This window comes from Peromyscus leucopus, chromosome 3, assembly GCF_004664715.2.
Source record: "Peromyscus leucopus breed LL Stock chromosome 3, UCI_PerLeu_2.1, whole genome shotgun sequence".
In the NCBI taxonomy this organism is placed as follows: Eukaryota; Metazoa; Chordata; class Mammalia; order Rodentia; family Cricetidae; genus Peromyscus; species Peromyscus leucopus.
Window position 1 is genome coordinate 27,824,343 of NC_051065.1, and position 17,685 is coordinate 27,842,027.

General features: G+C 37.2%; 1 protein-coding gene across 2 annotated transcripts in view; it reads right to left on the reverse strand.

Annotated features, from left to right (window-relative positions):
- Positions 1 to 3,431: 3,431 nt before the first annotated feature.
- Positions 3,432 to 17,685, reverse strand: part of Dbf4 (DBF4 zinc finger) — a 30,532-nt gene continuing 16,278 nt past the window's right edge. The window contains exons 7-12 of one of the 2 annotated variants that reach the window (XM_028862263.2): positions 16,181 to 16,217; positions 15,040 to 15,082; positions 11,970 to 12,098; positions 11,439 to 11,553; positions 6,317 to 6,441; positions 3,432 to 4,591 (exon numbers count right to left, since the gene is read on the reverse strand). In XM_028862263.2, the coding sequence (XP_028718096.1) occupies positions 3,655 to 4,591; positions 6,317 to 6,441; positions 11,439 to 11,553; positions 11,970 to 12,098; positions 15,040 to 15,082; positions 16,181 to 16,217 (1,386 nt within the window). In that variant the 3' untranslated portion in view covers positions 3,432 to 3,654. Of the gene's footprint in view, positions 4,592 to 6,316; positions 6,442 to 11,438; positions 11,554 to 11,969; positions 12,099 to 15,039; positions 15,086 to 16,180; positions 16,218 to 17,685 lie in introns of both variants that reach the window. The other variant, XM_028862256.2, reaches the window with a different exon arrangement.

A 17,685-nucleotide genomic window follows, 5' to 3' on the forward strand; every position in this document is an offset into this window, starting at 1 on the left:
AAACCTCTAAACAGTTTACAATGTTTATTAAAAAAATATATGTAGGCTTGGAATATAGACAGTTATATAAAGAAATAGAAGTTTTAAAAAATAAAGTCTTTAGAGAGAAAGTAAAAGTAATAAAAAAAAATAAGCCACGTAAAGATGGAACTCACACAGTGAGTCTGCATAGAGACAGTTGATTGTAAAAGCTGCTGAGTTAAATCAATATAGATATTTTAAGGGTATCTGGACTTCAAAGTTTATGTCTAAGGATATGTTACTTTGGAAAAGAGGTACTGCTTTTGTTTTCACAGAAGATGAGAACCTGTGAATTGTTTCCAAGCTAATATAGCTTGATCAAGGAAGACCCCCTGAAAGGTCTCTGATTACACCATGGCTCAGATTATTCAACATCCAAAAACAGCTTCAAGACAAATTGGCTCAGACAATGCAGCCTCACAGAGTATTCCAGTCAGGACTTGACAAAAATTCTTAATTTTCTCAGGATCCCCATAAGACTATCAGTGCCCACATCAGCAGAAAGTAGCATGGAATACTACTTCCACATTGCCACAAAATGGATTATGGATGTTTGTATTTGTTTAGGTTGTTGATTACAAATTGTTATTGGTCATAGTCAATCTCTTTCTAAAAAAAGGGGGATATGATATAGAAATATAGGCTATAGATATGATAGAGTAAAAGGGTAGATTATTGAATCTTTTAAAGAGCAACAACTTGCTTAAAATGTTTCATATTGCTATGGATTTGTTTTATTGATACAAATTTAAAGTTAATTTTTTCAAATTTTGTTTTTAATATTTATTTATTTGTTATGTATACAGAAGAGGGCGCCAGATCTCATTACAGATGGTTGTGAGCCACCATGTGGTTGCTGGGAATTGAACTCAGGACCTCTGGAAGAGCAGTCGGTACTCTTAACCTCTGAGCCATCTCTCCAGCCCCCCTAAAGTTAATTTTGTTATACTGTATATTTCTACTCTTGTTTAAAGTATTTTGTTTGTGCAACTCATTTGAAATTGTAATGTATAGTTGAGAAATACATTAGTTATCTATGATAATCAAACTTATAGTCATGTTAGTTTTCTAGGTATACATATATTTCCATTAGGTAGGTAATCTTCAAACACTTCAAAGACCTATAGAATATGGCATTTAAAATGTTTTAAGAACTTAGACTTTCCTGGACAATGAGACATGTCTGCTCCTGGCAGCACCAATTACTCCAAAGAGGGGGGTGGGTGTTGAAGACACTTCATATGGAGTTTATCTTCTTCATGGCAAAAGTTAGCCATTTGGGCAAGAAACTCTTCTTGCCTGGACTGCTTGACCACATGTTGTATAAACTGAACATTCAGCCGGGCGTTGGTGGCGCACGCCTTTAATCCCAGCACTCGGGAGGCAGAGCCAGGCGGATCTCTGTGAGTTCGAGGCCAGCCTGGGCTACCAAGTGAGCTCCAGGAAAGGCGCAAAGCTACACAGAGAAACCCTGTCTCGAAAAACAAACAAACAAACAAACAAACAAAAAAACTGAACATTCAGGACCCATAGGAAGGTGACCACTGAACTTTGCAAGGTGAGATGGTCCTTCAGGTTCCTGCTTCACAGAGGAAACTGCCAGACATTCTACAGGATACAGAAAGAAGCAACTGACAGACTCCAGGTCTGTAGGCTGAAGATAGATTCCCCAACATTGCAGATTTGGGTAATTGTCCAGGTAGCCAGCTGTCTTGTCATTCTAGATTTTTGGAAGTTGCTTACAATGCTCTTCCTGTTTACTCAGGTAATTGGATTGAATTTGCCAACTACAAATGGACTGGACATTGTGAATGTAATCCTTACTTGATAATTGTTCTTATTGTATATAGTTTTACTGTGTTAAAACCTTTCCTTTTTAGACTAAAAGGGGGAATGCTGGGGGATATTGGATCACACTGTGAATATGAGTTTCCATTTGTGTTGATTAAATAAAATTTTATTTTATTAATTAATCTTGGGTCAGGAGGCTGAGTTAGCAACTAGTTTACAGAAAGCAATCATAGGAGCACCAGAGGGCATCTGGAAGAGATAGACACAGGAAGTAGCAGGGAGGGATTTAGAGTGGTGCCACATTTCCTAGTTTGGTGGAATGGAAGTATGGGCCTTTTGGAGACACCAGCAAGGGGAAAAGGTTAGCTAGTTGCTACTCAGCTTCTCTGAGTTTGCAGGGTTTCACCCCAACCTTTGAACCTTAAGTCTTAGAACAGAATTCCTGCCAGGCCATGGCCTGAGCAGCCAGGCCACTCACTGCAAGAGAAGTAGACTGGTAATTGTGGAGTCACAACTTCTGGCTGAAATGGCAGATTAAGGTGCAGCCACTGTGCTGAAGATAGAACACCACATTGCAGTTCAGATGTTGTCAAATTAAAATTTAAAACTACTGAAGCATTTAGCTTTTCTTAAATATAATTAAGGCAAAATAACAGAAAACCATTTGGAGACATAGGAAGGTAACAAAAGACTACATAAAAAGTTTTTTCAAGTTTCTAGATTTTTTTATATTCCCGGGTAACTATGTGATGCATGATACTTTAAAAGTAACAGGCTCTTCAATTCACAGAGGTACTTTTTTTTGCCCCTGAAGTTGTTTGACATTTTGACTTAGTTTAAAAAAGTTAATACTCCTGGACAAGTTACACAGCTCAGCAGGTAAAAGGAGTCTGCCACCAAACCTGACAAGCAGTTTGCTCTCTGGGACCCACATGGCAGGAAATAACTGATTTCCATGGCCTGTGAACCCCACTCCCATACACACACAAATAAATAAATGCAACAAAAATTTTCAAGTGAATACTGATAACCAACTTTTAGTAACATTGTGTATTTATGCAGTAGTTAATAGCATCATCTTTTGGGCCATGAAAAATTGTTCTTAGTGGTAAATATTTCACTTTTATACAAAAATACTCAAAGGTAAGAGGAAATTCACCTTAAATTTTCCCTGTTCCAAGTTATTTTACCGTCAAGTACCAGATCATGTTATTCTTCCCATGCATTTCAAAACAATTCCAACAACTCACCACATCACTAAACATTGATGTAAGTTCTCCTTTACAATTTTTAGGATTGTTTTAATCCCTACAATAACCTCAGTTTGCAGTGTCAGGATCCTGGCACAATCTAGCTGGGTCAGTGCCTATATTCAATGTTTCTAGTAACTTCAAAAATCTAAATATACTGATTAGTATAATTTTTCCCCTTTCTAACTGAAATTTATTTTTAGGCAATAATATGTTAATCATGGAAATCTATGCTAATGGCAATGGTTAATAGTATACAATGTATAGTGCTTAATTTTTGATATGTTTAAAATCTTACTTGAAATTATTTTCAGTGATAAAGCAAATGATACTCATTACAACTCTCAGGAAATAATTATGACCATAGTATATAAAATAAATCACAAATTTTTATTGTATAATTTGTAATAGCTACTCAATTCTGTAAAAAAAATTACAAACATCTTAATATTTACATGTGGTTTCATAAACAAAGCTGGCAAAAAACCAAAGCCAAAACAAAACAAAAACTCGTAATTCCTAAGAATTATATATATTTATAAAAAAATTCAGGAATTTTTATAACTGTCACTTCTGAAAAACACATTAAATACTAAAATCCAACAAATGTAGAAGCTGAAGGGGAAGAGAAAAATGTTGACAGCAGACTACTTGAATTTTCTTCCTCCCAAATATCTAAAACATCACACATTCCACTGTTTTCAGTGTAGCTTGTAAAACCCAAAAATTCTGATTTCTCTCCACTTGTCTGAAAGAGGTCCAGGAGAGATTGTACTGGTGACCCACAAGTTCTATCTTCACATGCAGGAAGAAACTCAGTTCTTTTCTTATCCAGTTCAGCACTTGGGTGCACATTTTTTTTCTTTTGCCCTAACAATAGTCTCACTTTCCGCTGGATCTTACCACAAGGCAAATTATCCATATTCTCAGTGTCACATTCATTAGGCTCCTGAGGACTACAGGATGGAGTTCTAGCCTTCACTGTTAGGTGTTCTTTTGATGTATTTAATGTCACCAGGTCAGAATCATGCTGTAGATGTTTTGCTGAAGAATGTGTAGTATCTGCAGTTAATTTTGGTTGGGGTGTACTATTTTCTGAACTGAGATAAGAAACTTGCACACATGACTGTGGCACACCCAGAGAGTCACCTCCCCTCTCTACTGAATCATTTCTATTAATAATTAATTTATGTTCAGAAGCATCAAGAATTCCTTCCTCTTCATTTTTACATGGAGGTAGCGGTGTACAATTCTGTTTTAGGTCAGGTTCACTTGCATTGAAATTGCTCACTGTTTTCTCATCCAGTCTTTTCAATCCAGTTGAACAGTAGGACATGGGTTCTGAAGCAAACACAAGCCTTTGCTCAGGTTGCTGGGTTTCTTCATACTGAAAATTCTGCTCGAGCAGTTGCCCATTACTTTCTCCCATGTCCTGGAAAATGGGCTCCAACTGTAGCTTCTCCTTTGGTTCAGTGTTTCTCAGGACGTTTGCAGAAACAGAAGAAAGGGATCCGATGCTGTATTTTATTCTTTATAAAGAAAACAAAACAAAACAAAATAAACAAACAAAAAAACCCCAGAAGTTAGAAATTAGTAAAACTATCTGAGTTATTTAAGAAACTGATTTAAGATAAATCTTAACATTTACTTCAGATGTTTTAAAAGTGAAAAACCAAAACCGCTTCCATACAGCTGAAAACTCTAGTGTACCCATTTCCCATCCACATTCTTCTCCCTCCCTGAGAAACCAATATCCTGAACCTTGAAGTAGTCACGAGAAACTAAAACATGAATCATGTAACCAAAGGGAGACGACAGGATCTGTCTCCGACCCTGACTTTGTAGTTATCCTGAGAAAAGGTCAGCACTTCAGTGCTTTGGTTCCTATTAATGTACATTTTACTCGTTTTCTTTCTTTCTTTTTTTTTTTTAAAGAAAGTATTATTAGAAACTGAAAGCAGAAACATACATTTTCTATTTATATTTAAAACATTTCATATCAAAGTGAACTAGATCTTTGTATTTCTAAAGGTAACAAAGTAGTCCTTCAATTTCACACAAATATTTGAGCCAAAACTCTTCTTCATGTAGAATCTTAGAATACTTGGGATACTACTATTTCTTGAACAATCCCAAATTATGTACAAATGAATGACAAGTTAACTGGTTACCAGTCACACTTCGCATTATCTATGACAAGAAACCACGAAATTCACCTGTCTCTACAACCAGAATGGTTTCCTTTACTTGTAAATGTGGTTTACTCTTTAAGATTCCTTTTGTGCCTCATCTGTGAGGCCCTAGGTTTGATCCCTAAAAAGCAAAGCAAAACCAAGATGGGGACTAGAGTTCCTTTCAACAAACGGTTGGTAACACTAGTCCCACTGTACTTCAGAGATGTACATGGACTGAAAAGTAGAAGTAGTGGTGATAAAATGATCAGGGAATGGCTAGTTTAAAACTTATGTTCAGGACCTTTCTGAAGCTTTCAGAAAATTTTAAGTTTTTAGTTAGCCCCACACGGCCACATTAGTAAGTCAGCCATAAAGTACCATGAGAGCACTGCAGAAATCCAGAATCTAAAAATGGAACACTTCCTGCACACTTTTCAGAAGCTGTATTTTAGTATCACATCACTAATCTTTATGCCTTAAGATTGGGATAAAAATAGAAAACTGAATTATCTACTCTATAGCACATCCATATAAAAGCATTTCTAAAATTTTAGATTTATGAGAATAATCTAATTAGGATCCAAACTGTCAGTGTACAGTCACTGGAAACTGAACAGCATGGTATTCATGGCATTGCCAATGTCCTACTTAGTAATCAACATTTTTAATCTGAGTATAGTAAGTTTCATGGTTTAACACCAGAGGCTGACAAATCGCTTACTGGTAGTATCTTGTCTTCACTTTATTTTCTCAACTAATGTTTTGCTGCAACATAGCCATGTTCTGTAACACAGCTGAGCAGAGGACACTGAGCTCTTTCAGTTCACAAAACCTAAAATATCAACTCTACACTGACCTTAATATAAAAATTGTGAACTCCCTTTCAAAGGCATGTCAGAGGGGGACTAAGTACCTTTGGTGTCAGGGAAAAAGAAGGGAAGAAGGTATTAGTTCTAAACCACATTTATGTCATGTTAAAAAAAAAAGCTATATTCCTCCTAAGAGCAGATAAACTTTAGATTAATTTTTAGTTTATAAAATAGCTTAACAACCTAAGTAGAACTTTGGCAAATTAATTACCTTTTCTTTTTTGGTGTGTCTCTTTCATATTCCACAAAATCAAAAACTAACTTAGATATAATATCATCAACAACTTGATACTGGTTACTCTGTGCAAAGTTTCTGTGTTTCTCACTCAGAAGGTGCTAAAACAAAATAAAACAAAAGCATCATTAAATTGTGTCCAATAATTATATCAATTAAATAAAAAAACAATATGTCTATATCAATTCTGTCTGTCGGTCAGATCATCTATCTATTCATATATCTCAAATGATATGTAGCTGGGCTGCCTCAGTCTCCAATCACTGCACTTGGGAGGGAAGGTGGGAGGGCAGCTGTGAACGTCAGGCCGGCCTGGGACAGACAGTGACTACCGTCACTTTACTAAACTTACTAAATATTTATCTGTAGACCCACAGAGTAAGTGCAGCTCTCACCCCCATCAAAAATCTTCTCTTTGCAACAGACGGACACCACAGAAAAAAACACAAATTGAAAATGCAGAGAACAAGTGATTGTGTGGGGTCCAGAGAACATCCCAGGAGAGGAGGTCAAAAGATTGTAAGAGCCAGAGGAACAGGAAGTCTGCTGTGAGACGGCATCTCCTGGAAATGACAGGAAAACACACTCACAAAGTCTCAAAGAGCTGAAGAGGACAACATTGATAGCATACTAAGACAGAAAGTAGAACTCTCACGGGTCCCCAACCCTTTGCAGACAAAGAACGGCAGCAACTAAGGAATGCCGAGGGTGGAAGAAGTATCTTCTCCAGGAAGAGCACACCAACTGGCTATCTTATACAAGGTAGCCAGCCTGATACTGTATCCATACAAGTAACATTTTATGGACTGAAGAGAATATATAAAGAAATCAATTTTTAAGGAGAGTCCATGAATTTTGAGAAACAGCAAGTGGCAGTAATTGGGATGAATGGGGAAGGGGGAGAAATGATGTATTTATATTTTAATTTAGATATTTTTAGAAAGACCTTTCCTCAGCTGGGAGTGGGAGAGCATGCCTTTTATCCCAGCACTGGGAAGGTAAAGGCAGGTAGATGATCTCTGTGAGTTTGAGGCCAGCCTGGTCTACAAAGCGAGTTCCAGGACAACCAAGGCTGTTACACAGAGAAACCCTGTCTCAAAAAGAACCAAAAAAAAGAGAAAAACAAACAAACAAACAAAAACCTTTTCTAAAGACAAAAAGTTAAGAACTACCTTTAGCATCCAGTAACATACTAATATTTTATAAAACATCTTTTCATCTACTATTGCTTATAATTACCAAGGTAGGACTTATAGAATTAAATGAAGTCTTTTAACTTAATATACAAAAATATAAAACCTGTAATAGTCTAGAAGGTTACAGTTTAAACACAATCCAGAGGACTGGAGAGCTGGCTCAGCAGTTACAAGCACTTACTACTGCTCTTCCTCAACTTGAACTTGGTTCCCAGTATCTAAATCTAATAGCATACAATCACCTCTAGTCCAGTTCCTGGTAACCCAATGACCTCTTCTAGATTCTACACATGTGCCATATGCTCACGAATATGTAAAAATAAAACTTAAAACCCAAAACCTATGATAAATGCTACAAAATATATACATTACAAAAAGACTCATGGTTGAAGAAACATCCAAGTATGAGCAAACAGATTATCTCTTTACCTACTGATCATAACAGAGGAACTTTTCAATCTTAGAAGTGATTAGAAGTAAAAATAATCTGGGCATGGTAGAACACATCCTAGCATTTAGGAACCAGAGGCAGGTAGATGCCTATGAACTGGAGGGCTACCTGTCAACATGAGTTCCAGACCAGCCAAGGCTACACAGGGAGACCCTGTCAAATAAAATACAAACAAATTTATGGTGTAAAACTCAAAGGAAACAAAGTTCTTTCTGAATGAGTGAGATCACCAGGCTAATTTTACCATTTGTCTGTTAGCTGATTCAGTATATCTAAAGCCTAGAGCTGGGTGTGGTGGCACACGTCCAGCATTGGAGAGGCAGATTTCTGAGTTTGAGGCCAGCCTGGTCCACAGAGCTAATTCCAGGGCAGCTAGGGCTACAGAGAAACCCTTTTGGAAGAAAAAAAAAATCCCATTTTAAAGTTCAGACTGAGTTCATTTATATTCTGGGAAGGAAAAAGAAGCACTTATTAATTTTAAGCGAAACTCCAATTTTATGTAGTTCCTCTCTACATCCACTTAGTTTTTTTTTATTACTTAGGTATTGATTTAAATGCCTCAGCTGTCTGTGCCTTCTCTAACACTGTAAGTCAAGCAATCTTATTTAATTTTAGCTTTGTGTCTGGGAACTGAACCCACAGTCTCACATGTGCTAAGCCTATGCTTTCTACTGGACTACACTGCCTAATCCCTTTCTCATCATTTAATACCATTGAGCTTTATATATAGTCCACTTAACTTGAACATTCTCCAAACTACAATTAGAACTAGAAAAACAATTAGGCTTGTATCATCCTTCATAATTCAGGCCCATTACCTGCATTCACAGACCTTCCTCACCCCCTTGTAGTTAGCCTTTCTTGTTCTCTTTTCTACATGTTATACTGTACTCATATTTTTTTTACATGCTTATATATATTAATGGATAAATTCCACATATGGAAAGAACATGTTTTTTTTTTTTCTGAGATTGTGTGATCTTGCTTAAAATTATACATTCTAAGTCCATTCATTTGGTGGCTAAAATATATTTGATACTGAAAGTGTTAAATTTAGTATGAAGCTCCACAATTTTCAATCCGAATGCCTAATTTAACTGTATAGAATTTCACTGAATTGTATAGACTCTGAGTCCACTTAATTTTAGTGTATGATGTTTATATTTATTTGCATGGTTTTTTTTTTAAATAATAAAGTTTATTTTAAGAAGTATAAATATAAAGCTGGGAGTGGTGGTGCATGCCTTTAATCCTGGCATTGGGGAGGGAAAGGGGAGTTCAAGGCTGGCCGAGTCTACAAAGCAAATTCCATGACAGCCAGGGCTGTTATACAGAGAAACCTTGTTTGGGGTGAGGGAGAGAAGTAAAAAAAAAAATAACTCACCACACTTGCAAATAGATATAAACCTATTTCCTATGCTGACTACACAAGCTAGAAAAGGTGGGGAATGTCTGCTTTACCTCTAGTACACACAAATATTTGTGTATTTGTGTACAGGTCAGAGGCTAACCTTGTTTCTCATTCCTTCCTCAGGGGCTGTCTCCCTGGAACTCTTCATCAAGGAAAGTAGATGGTAGACCAGCAAGCCCCAGAACTACCCTGTCTCTGCCCCAGCATGGGGACTAAGCATGCACACCATCATGCCTAGGGTTTTATGTGGGTTTTGGGGATCTTAGTTCTTTCATAAGCACATCACTGACTAAGCCATCTCCCAAGTCCTCAAAAATATCTCCTAACTCAGTCTCTTGGCATGTGTAGAATCATCGTGAAACTCAAGGTTCAAAAACAAACGTATTTTTTCCTTTTCAAAGATCTCACTATGTAGCCCAAATTGGTCTCAAACCCAAGACCCTTTCTCATCCCATGACTCCAAAGTGCTATGATTACAAACAGTGACCTACTTAACTCAGCTTTAGTTTAAATTTAAAAAACAAACAAACAACAAAACAAAACACCCTATCAAAGTCATGATCTTAAATTTCATTATCACATCTATTTTGAAATTTATTTTCTTTGTGGCAACCAGTGGACAACTTTCCTACTACTCTTACATTTTCTGAATATCACATTAGAACCTCAAAGATTAAGAAAAACAAACATTCTAGATTATTCTATTCTCCCAATGCCAAGTAATTACAGAACCAACCAATAACCTTAGTTTCAAAAATCAGAAAGAACAGGGAAAAATTGGAGATAGTTTAGCTTCTGAGTCAATGCAATTTTAAACTGTATTTTCTCCTTCATTATATAAGTAAAACAAAGCAAAACCCCTGGTAAGCATTACTATATTTTGGGTTACAAAACAAACTCTAATTTAAAAGATGAAGTCAGGGATGCTTTATGAATCAGTATTTTCAGGCTTAATTCTCTAAATTTCCAACTAAATCCAAACAAAACACTAAAACCCTGTGTACACACACACACACACACACACACACACACACACACACACAAATATTTATTTATAATATATATATTCAAAAAGATATATATTTATATTTCAATACGGGTCTTGTTATGTTATGTTGTCCTAGAGATTATGCACTCAAATATTCATCCTGCCTCAGCTTCCTGAGTATTTGAAACTAGAGAAGTTTAAGTTGTGCAACACCACATCTGTCTATCTTTTAAAAGTTAAGAATTCAAAAAATAACTGCTAAGATTAAGAAGCACTTGCTATGCACTAAACTCTAAGGGCACATAGACAGATTGCCAGTGATTGCAAAGTTCTTATTTTTTATCAGTTTACAAACCCCAATAGTCCCCATTTTTAAAAACTACCTTCATCTAATACGCTCTTGCAAGTCTTTTCTTTTATAATTGCTCAGACCAAAATACATAACTTTCACTTATCCACCATCTCTCAATCCAGAATCATGTCCATCTTCTCAGTCTCATCCTTCAAGTGCCTCAAGAACTCCCATCACTGCTTGGTACTTGTACATCTTGTACTCTGAGTCTATCAACCAGTTCTGGGCATTCCCCTGGATGATTTTCAGTCAGTATTGAGAAATCTGGTTATCTAACTTTTCTGTATTTCTACTTAGACATCACTTAGGTATTTCTTTGCCAAGTCTAAATAAAAAGCAACACCCGACTCCTGCTTTGATGCTCCTTGCAACTGACCTAATACTGTCTACATAGATTTTATTTTTATCTTGTAGTTATATACTAAGTACTCAATATAGCTACTGAATGAATAAAAACTATTTCTTTCAATGTTGATTTCCTTCTTTGGGCTCTTAAAACTTCAAGTGCTTCCAGCCAAAGATGTAGCAGTACTGATGCACATGCCCATAATGTGTAGAGTTCTAGGTTCCATCCCTACCATAAAATATACTTGTAACTATCATGCTGCAAACTACCATCAGAATAGTAAGGTAAGACTTAAATGTAAGAATGTATCTAGGCTTTTAGAAACACCAATCCCAAGTGTAAAATGACACTTACAGTTTCGAGATCTTCGTATTTCTGTAAGCAACATTCACAATATCCCTTTTTCCTCTTTTCCTTCAACTGGAGCTGAACTGGGGTTCCACCACATTTATCGCCATCCGTAGTAATTCTAGTGATAGAAATACATGGTAACAAAATTAACTGCTAAACTCAATGATTAATTTAAAAATTACTTTCTTAAACAATCATATGCAGAATCTGCCATAATCAGAGACTTGTAAGAGCAAAGACCTTTAACTGCATTTCAATAAATATTAAAAAAATGCAATAAATATTCTGAAGAACAGTTCAAATGGTCAAGAGAAACAGGTTTCATTACTGGAGCACCACTCTCATTGAGAATTTCTAAATAATGCACTTAAAATAAGACTAAACCTAGCATAGAGTTATTAAAAACATACACAGGAAAACAAGTACACATACTACTACCACGGCATCAAGTACAATACCCCAAGTGTTCATGAAGAACTGGCAATAGTGAGAATCTGAAGAGCATTCCTTCTAAAAATAAACTTTCAAACCAACCTGAGTTTAGGCTGAGCTTGCTTTTGGATGTTAGATGGCTTATCTCCATCAAAAGGGCTGCAAGGCTTCTGAGTAGAGTAGTTTATAGAAGGCATACTGGTCAGCTGAAGGTAAAATGGCCTATAAGACCTAAAGGAGTAAAGACAAATATGTGAGTGTCTCTAGAATCAAAGGGAGGTTTAAAGCCTTGCATTTCAAAATCATGTAATTCACCCCAATCTAAATAAACAATAGAGACTTGGTAGGGGTCATCTTCCTTTCAAACAATCAATTTGTAGGCCTGTTCTTTTCTTCTTTTTGGTTTTTTGAGACAGGGTTTCTCTGTGTAGCCCTGGCTGTCTTGGAATTCAACCAAGCTGGCCCTGAACTCAGAGATCTGCCTGGCTCTTCCTCCTGAGTGCTGGGATTAAAGGTGTGTGCCACCACTGCTGCCGCCACCACCTGGCTTGTAGGCCTGCTCCTTTAACATTTACAAAACACTTTTTTAAAATGAAAATATTTTTTCACACAATATTCTGATCACCGTTTCCCCCTCCCTCATCTCCCAGATCCTCCCCACTGAAAAATCGCAATTTAAAACATACCAAAACACCTTCCACCTTAACTATTTGAAACTGTACAGTTTAGTCACTTAAGCATTAAGTTCTGGAATCAGTACCCCCTCCCAATCTAACATTAGTGGTTTTCAACCTTGCTAATGCTACAGTCCTTTAATAGCGTTCCTCATGTTGTGGTGATCCCCAACCATAAAATTATTTTTGTTGTTGTTTTATAACTGCAATTTCACTACTATTATGAACTGTCATGTAAATATCTGTTTTCCAATGGTCGTAGACGACCCCCATGAAAGGGGTCATTTGACCCCCTCACCACAACCCACAGGTTGAGAACCACTGTTCTAGATACTACTTGAAACGTACATTTAGTCACATTAAGCATTAAGTTGTGAAAGCACTACCTATCTTCTATAGGCTTACCTTGCAAAAGCAAGAACCCTAATCACTGAACAATAACTATTTCCCTCTAGCCCTTTAACAACCACCAGGGATTGAATCTGAATACTCCAGATGCTTTATGTACATGGGATAATACAGTATTTTTTCCTTCATATTTCTCTTAGGATGATGTGGTTCATCCATGTTGTAGCATGTCAGAATTTCAATCTCTTTAAAACATTCCACTGTCAGAATACACAGGCACATATATCTTCCATACCTCATTTATCCATACATTTGCTGATTGATGGGCAGGGGTTGCTTATACCTTTTGGCTATTCTATGCTTCTCAGATACATATGGAACTATCCTAATGGAACTAAAGAAGTCTCACTGTGATTTGGATTTTCATTTCTCAACTATTTTTTTTTCCTTTTGAACTGTAGGGATTATTCTCGATATTAACTCTATAAACATATGACTTGCCTTCTTCCACTTATTGGGTTAATCTTTATATTGCTGTCTTAGTTAGGGTTTCTATCGCTATGATAAAACATTATGACCAAAAGCAACTCGAAGAGGAAAGAGTTATTTCTGCCTCCATGTTCCAATCACAGGCCATCCTGAAGAGAAGACAGAGCTGAACTCAGGGCAGGAACCTGGTGGCAAAAGCTGAAGTAGAAGCCATGAAGGACACTGCTCATCTGCTTGCTGCCTGTGCCTTCATCCGCCTGCTTTCTGTCTTTATCATCATCATCATCATTATTATTTATTTATTTATTTTTAAAAGATCGGGTCTCACTGTGTAGCCCTGACTGTCCTGGAACTAGCTCTATAGACCAGACTGGTCTCAAATGCAGAGATTCCCCTGCCTCTACCTTTCTAGCACTGGGATCAAAGGTGTGCACCACCACTGCCAGGCTTCTTTATTATGAATCTATTTAATTTTTATTTATTTGTACGTGTATAGGTATTTGCCAGAATGTATATCTGTGCATCATGATATGTATGCAGTGTCCACAGAAGCCAGCAAAATGCATCAGATTCCCAGGGTCTGGAGTTACAGACAATTGCTAGCTGCCCTGTGGGTGCTGGGAATTGAACACCGGTTCTCTGGAAGAACAGCCAGTGCTTTTAACCACTGAGTCATCTTCTCTCCAGCCCCAAATGCTAAGGTAGAATTACCCACACTGTTAAATCTTCTAGTGCAGTCTACGATTATAGGATGTCTGACCCATTACCAAATTTTGTGACAGGATCTTGCTACGCTGCTGGGGATGGACTCGAACTTGAGATCCTACTGAGGTTACAAGCATGTTAGATTACCATCAAACCTTGGCAAGGTCTAATTTTAAATTGCAATTTTTCCTCACAGTAACACATTTAAAAACTTCATGTATCTTAAAGATTGTATTATTTATTTGTGTATACATGTATGTCGGGTGCCAAGGACACGGGAAGAGGGCGTCAAGATCCTCGAGAGCTGTAGTTGCAGGTGATTATAAACCACTCAACACACACGCTGGGAATTAAACTCACATGATCTGAAAGAACAGCCAGCATTCTTAATCACTGAGCCATCTCTCCAGCCCCATAACAGTTTTAAAAGGAAGCTTTCAACACTGTAATCACTTCAGTGAACACCTGACATAATGAGCTATACTCGGCCAAAGAAGTAACTAGAGAGCTAAGAGAAATTAACCCAACTTTTCTAACATACCAAACTAACTTACCTGTTGATTTAAGATTATCTTAGAAAACGAAAGAGTTTGGAAAGCTATCATAGTAAATGTCATATTTAGGTTTTGTATTTCCAAGTAGTATCTATAATTTTTCACAATTATAGGGGAAATCTTTAGTAATTGTTCAAACTAATAAGACACTGAATTTAGCCAGAATGATTATTTAAAATACCAAAAAAGAGATGATTTTATGATTAGTCTACAGCAAATACTCTGAATTTAAATCTACATAGGATGAAGCTAAATTCAACCCGTGAACATAAGATAATTAATGCTCTAGGCACAACACTGTCATATAAAGGAAGTAAACATATTAATGGAAATAGGTCTATCTAATGAGATTTTCTCTGTAATACCAACTCAATTTCCCACACACTGGACTTTGACACTTACCGGTTCACATCTTCAACCTTTAAAAAAGGCTTTTTGAGTCTCCCTGCTTGAGAAGAAAAATATCATTAGAACTTTCAGATGGGTACTTAAAGACTCCACTGTGGGCAAAATCCCCTCAAAGTCTTCTAAAACCTAGAGAATTGAAAGGTGTAGGCCTAAGGTAAAATATTTTCCAATATCACCCCCCCCCCCCCATATACCAGATCTGTCATATCTGAGAAGACAGAATCTCTCTACTGCAGCCCAGGCTGGGCAGGAACTTTGACTACTCCAGCTTCAATCTCTGCAATGTTGGGATTAGACATGTGCCATCATAACCAGCCACACAAGATTCTTACACCGAATGGTGCTGATATTTTCACACTGTAAAACCTCAATGTACTGTTTTATGCTCATCACAGTGAATGGGTTTGAACAATTGCTTCTTCTGGGAATCTACTGAGCTTTAAAAAATGTTTTTGAAAATATTAACTTGGGGGCCAGGCGGTGGTGGTACATGGCTTTAATCCCAGCACTCAGGAGGCACAGCCAGGTGGATCTCTGTGAGTTTGAGGTCAGCCTGGTCTACAGAGGGAGATCCAGGACAGGCACCAAAACTACAGAGAAACCCTGTCTCAAAAAAACAAAAACAAAAATTAATTTGGGTGCTGGAGAGAGAGTTCAGCAGTGAAGATCACATAATGCTCTCGTAGAGGACCAGAGGAGTGCAGTTCCCTGCACCTACATTAGGCGAGACTCACAACTGCCTGTGACTCCAGCTCCAAGATCTACCACCCTCTTCTGGCTTCTTTGGGTACTTGTACTAATGTACATATAACCCCTTCCCACAAAATAATAAAACAAATAGCTTAAAAACAACAACAACAACTTAACAGGGTAGGGTAGTGCCCTCAGACTGCTGTAGAGTTCCATGTTCTAAAAATTACTAAGAAATCCTTGAATAAGTCATTTAAAGCACTATTTGCTAACTTAGAGAATCTTTCTAAGTATATATATATTTGGACACCCTGGAAATTTAATCTAGGGCATCATGCATCTGAATAAGTACTCTACCACTGAATTAAGAGTCCAAGGCTACAGTCTTCATGTAATTTTTTTCTGCTCTCTAAAAGAAAATTAAACATTGTATCAGAATACTTACTTCTTGCCTTCTGTATTCCAGTACCAGCTTTTTTTCCCTTAAAAAAAAAAAAAAAAAAAAAAAGGAAAGATGCAGTGAAAATACAATAACTGTAGACAACTGTTCCGTACCTTCAAGAGAAAAATCCACAGGGAAAATACTGTACAAAGTGCATGGTTACTGTTCAAGGGGGAAAATCTTGTTTCTTAAAATCAATTCAATCAAATAAACTGAACAGCACTCAAGAACTAAAGATCTTGATTATCTATATAGAAGTCAGTCCTATTTCGCATTCTTTATTGTGGTGCTGGTATTGAACACGGGCCTCACAGTCCTGACTATATCTTTATCCCTTGCATTCTAGATTAAGTTTTAGCCTTCAACATGATTTAATAAGAAAAGATACAGTTAACAGTTGAGACCTATATGAAGCAAATACTTATAATCCACTTATAACTAAACTCTAGACAGCATTCGATAAGCAACTGGGTAGGTACCTAGAAAATTTAAGGAGGAAGTAGATTGTGAAGCTGGTGTTAAACTTGGACTTTCAGTCATGAAGGTGTCTGAGTAAATGACTCAAAAATTACACTAACTTCATCTTTCTCACCAGAGAAAAAGCAAAAGAGGCTCCAGGAGCCCAAAGAAGCCTCTGAATTGTTTCTTCCAGTTGTCCCGAGGGTGTAAATGCAGTATGGGCAGTAGCGTAGGCAGTATGAGAAATCCCCAATTTCTTATTACAGGAGCTGGGAAAGGGACCTTTGAACAGAGGATTCAAGGGGCAGGCTGGAAAGGGGCACCCCCAATTGCTTGTGTAAATCCACACATGTGCTGGGCATAACTCAACTTTGCACATGCTATCAATAGATCCAAAGTACAAGACAAAAAGGGCTTTGGAAGTGGAACTAAGATTTGAATCACTGACCAGATCTCAGACTAACCCTGTGAGCAGTATGTGTGTAAGAAAACCCCAAGGCTGCATATAAGTCTTTGAAAAACTGCAACAAATTAGAATGACCTCATAATCACAAAATTAAGACAGAATAAAAACTGGATGGATATATCTGTTAAAACAACAGTAGTGCCGGGCACAATGGCACACACTTAATCCCAGCACTCGGGAGGCAAAGGCAGGTGGATTTCTGTGAGTTCAAGGCCAGTCTGATCTACACAATGAGTTCCAGGACAGCTAAAACTACATGAGAGACCCTGTCTTGAGAAAAACAAACAAAACAAAGAACAACAAAAATAGCAAAGCAAAACCAAAATCAGCTTTGCCTAACTATTATAATAGCCATGAAATCTGCGAAACACTGGCAGTATCTTGTGCGTACTCAAAACTTACCTGATACATAAAAGCTTACACACATACCCCAACAGAAACTGTAGAACTGAAAAGTATGGCACTCATGATACTGTGGGGACTCAACACCAGAATGCAAACGACAAAGTGAAGTGCCAGTCAACACAGAGATAATGAGTAACCAACTGGAACGAAGGGGTGGGAATCAAAAAACAAAACAAAA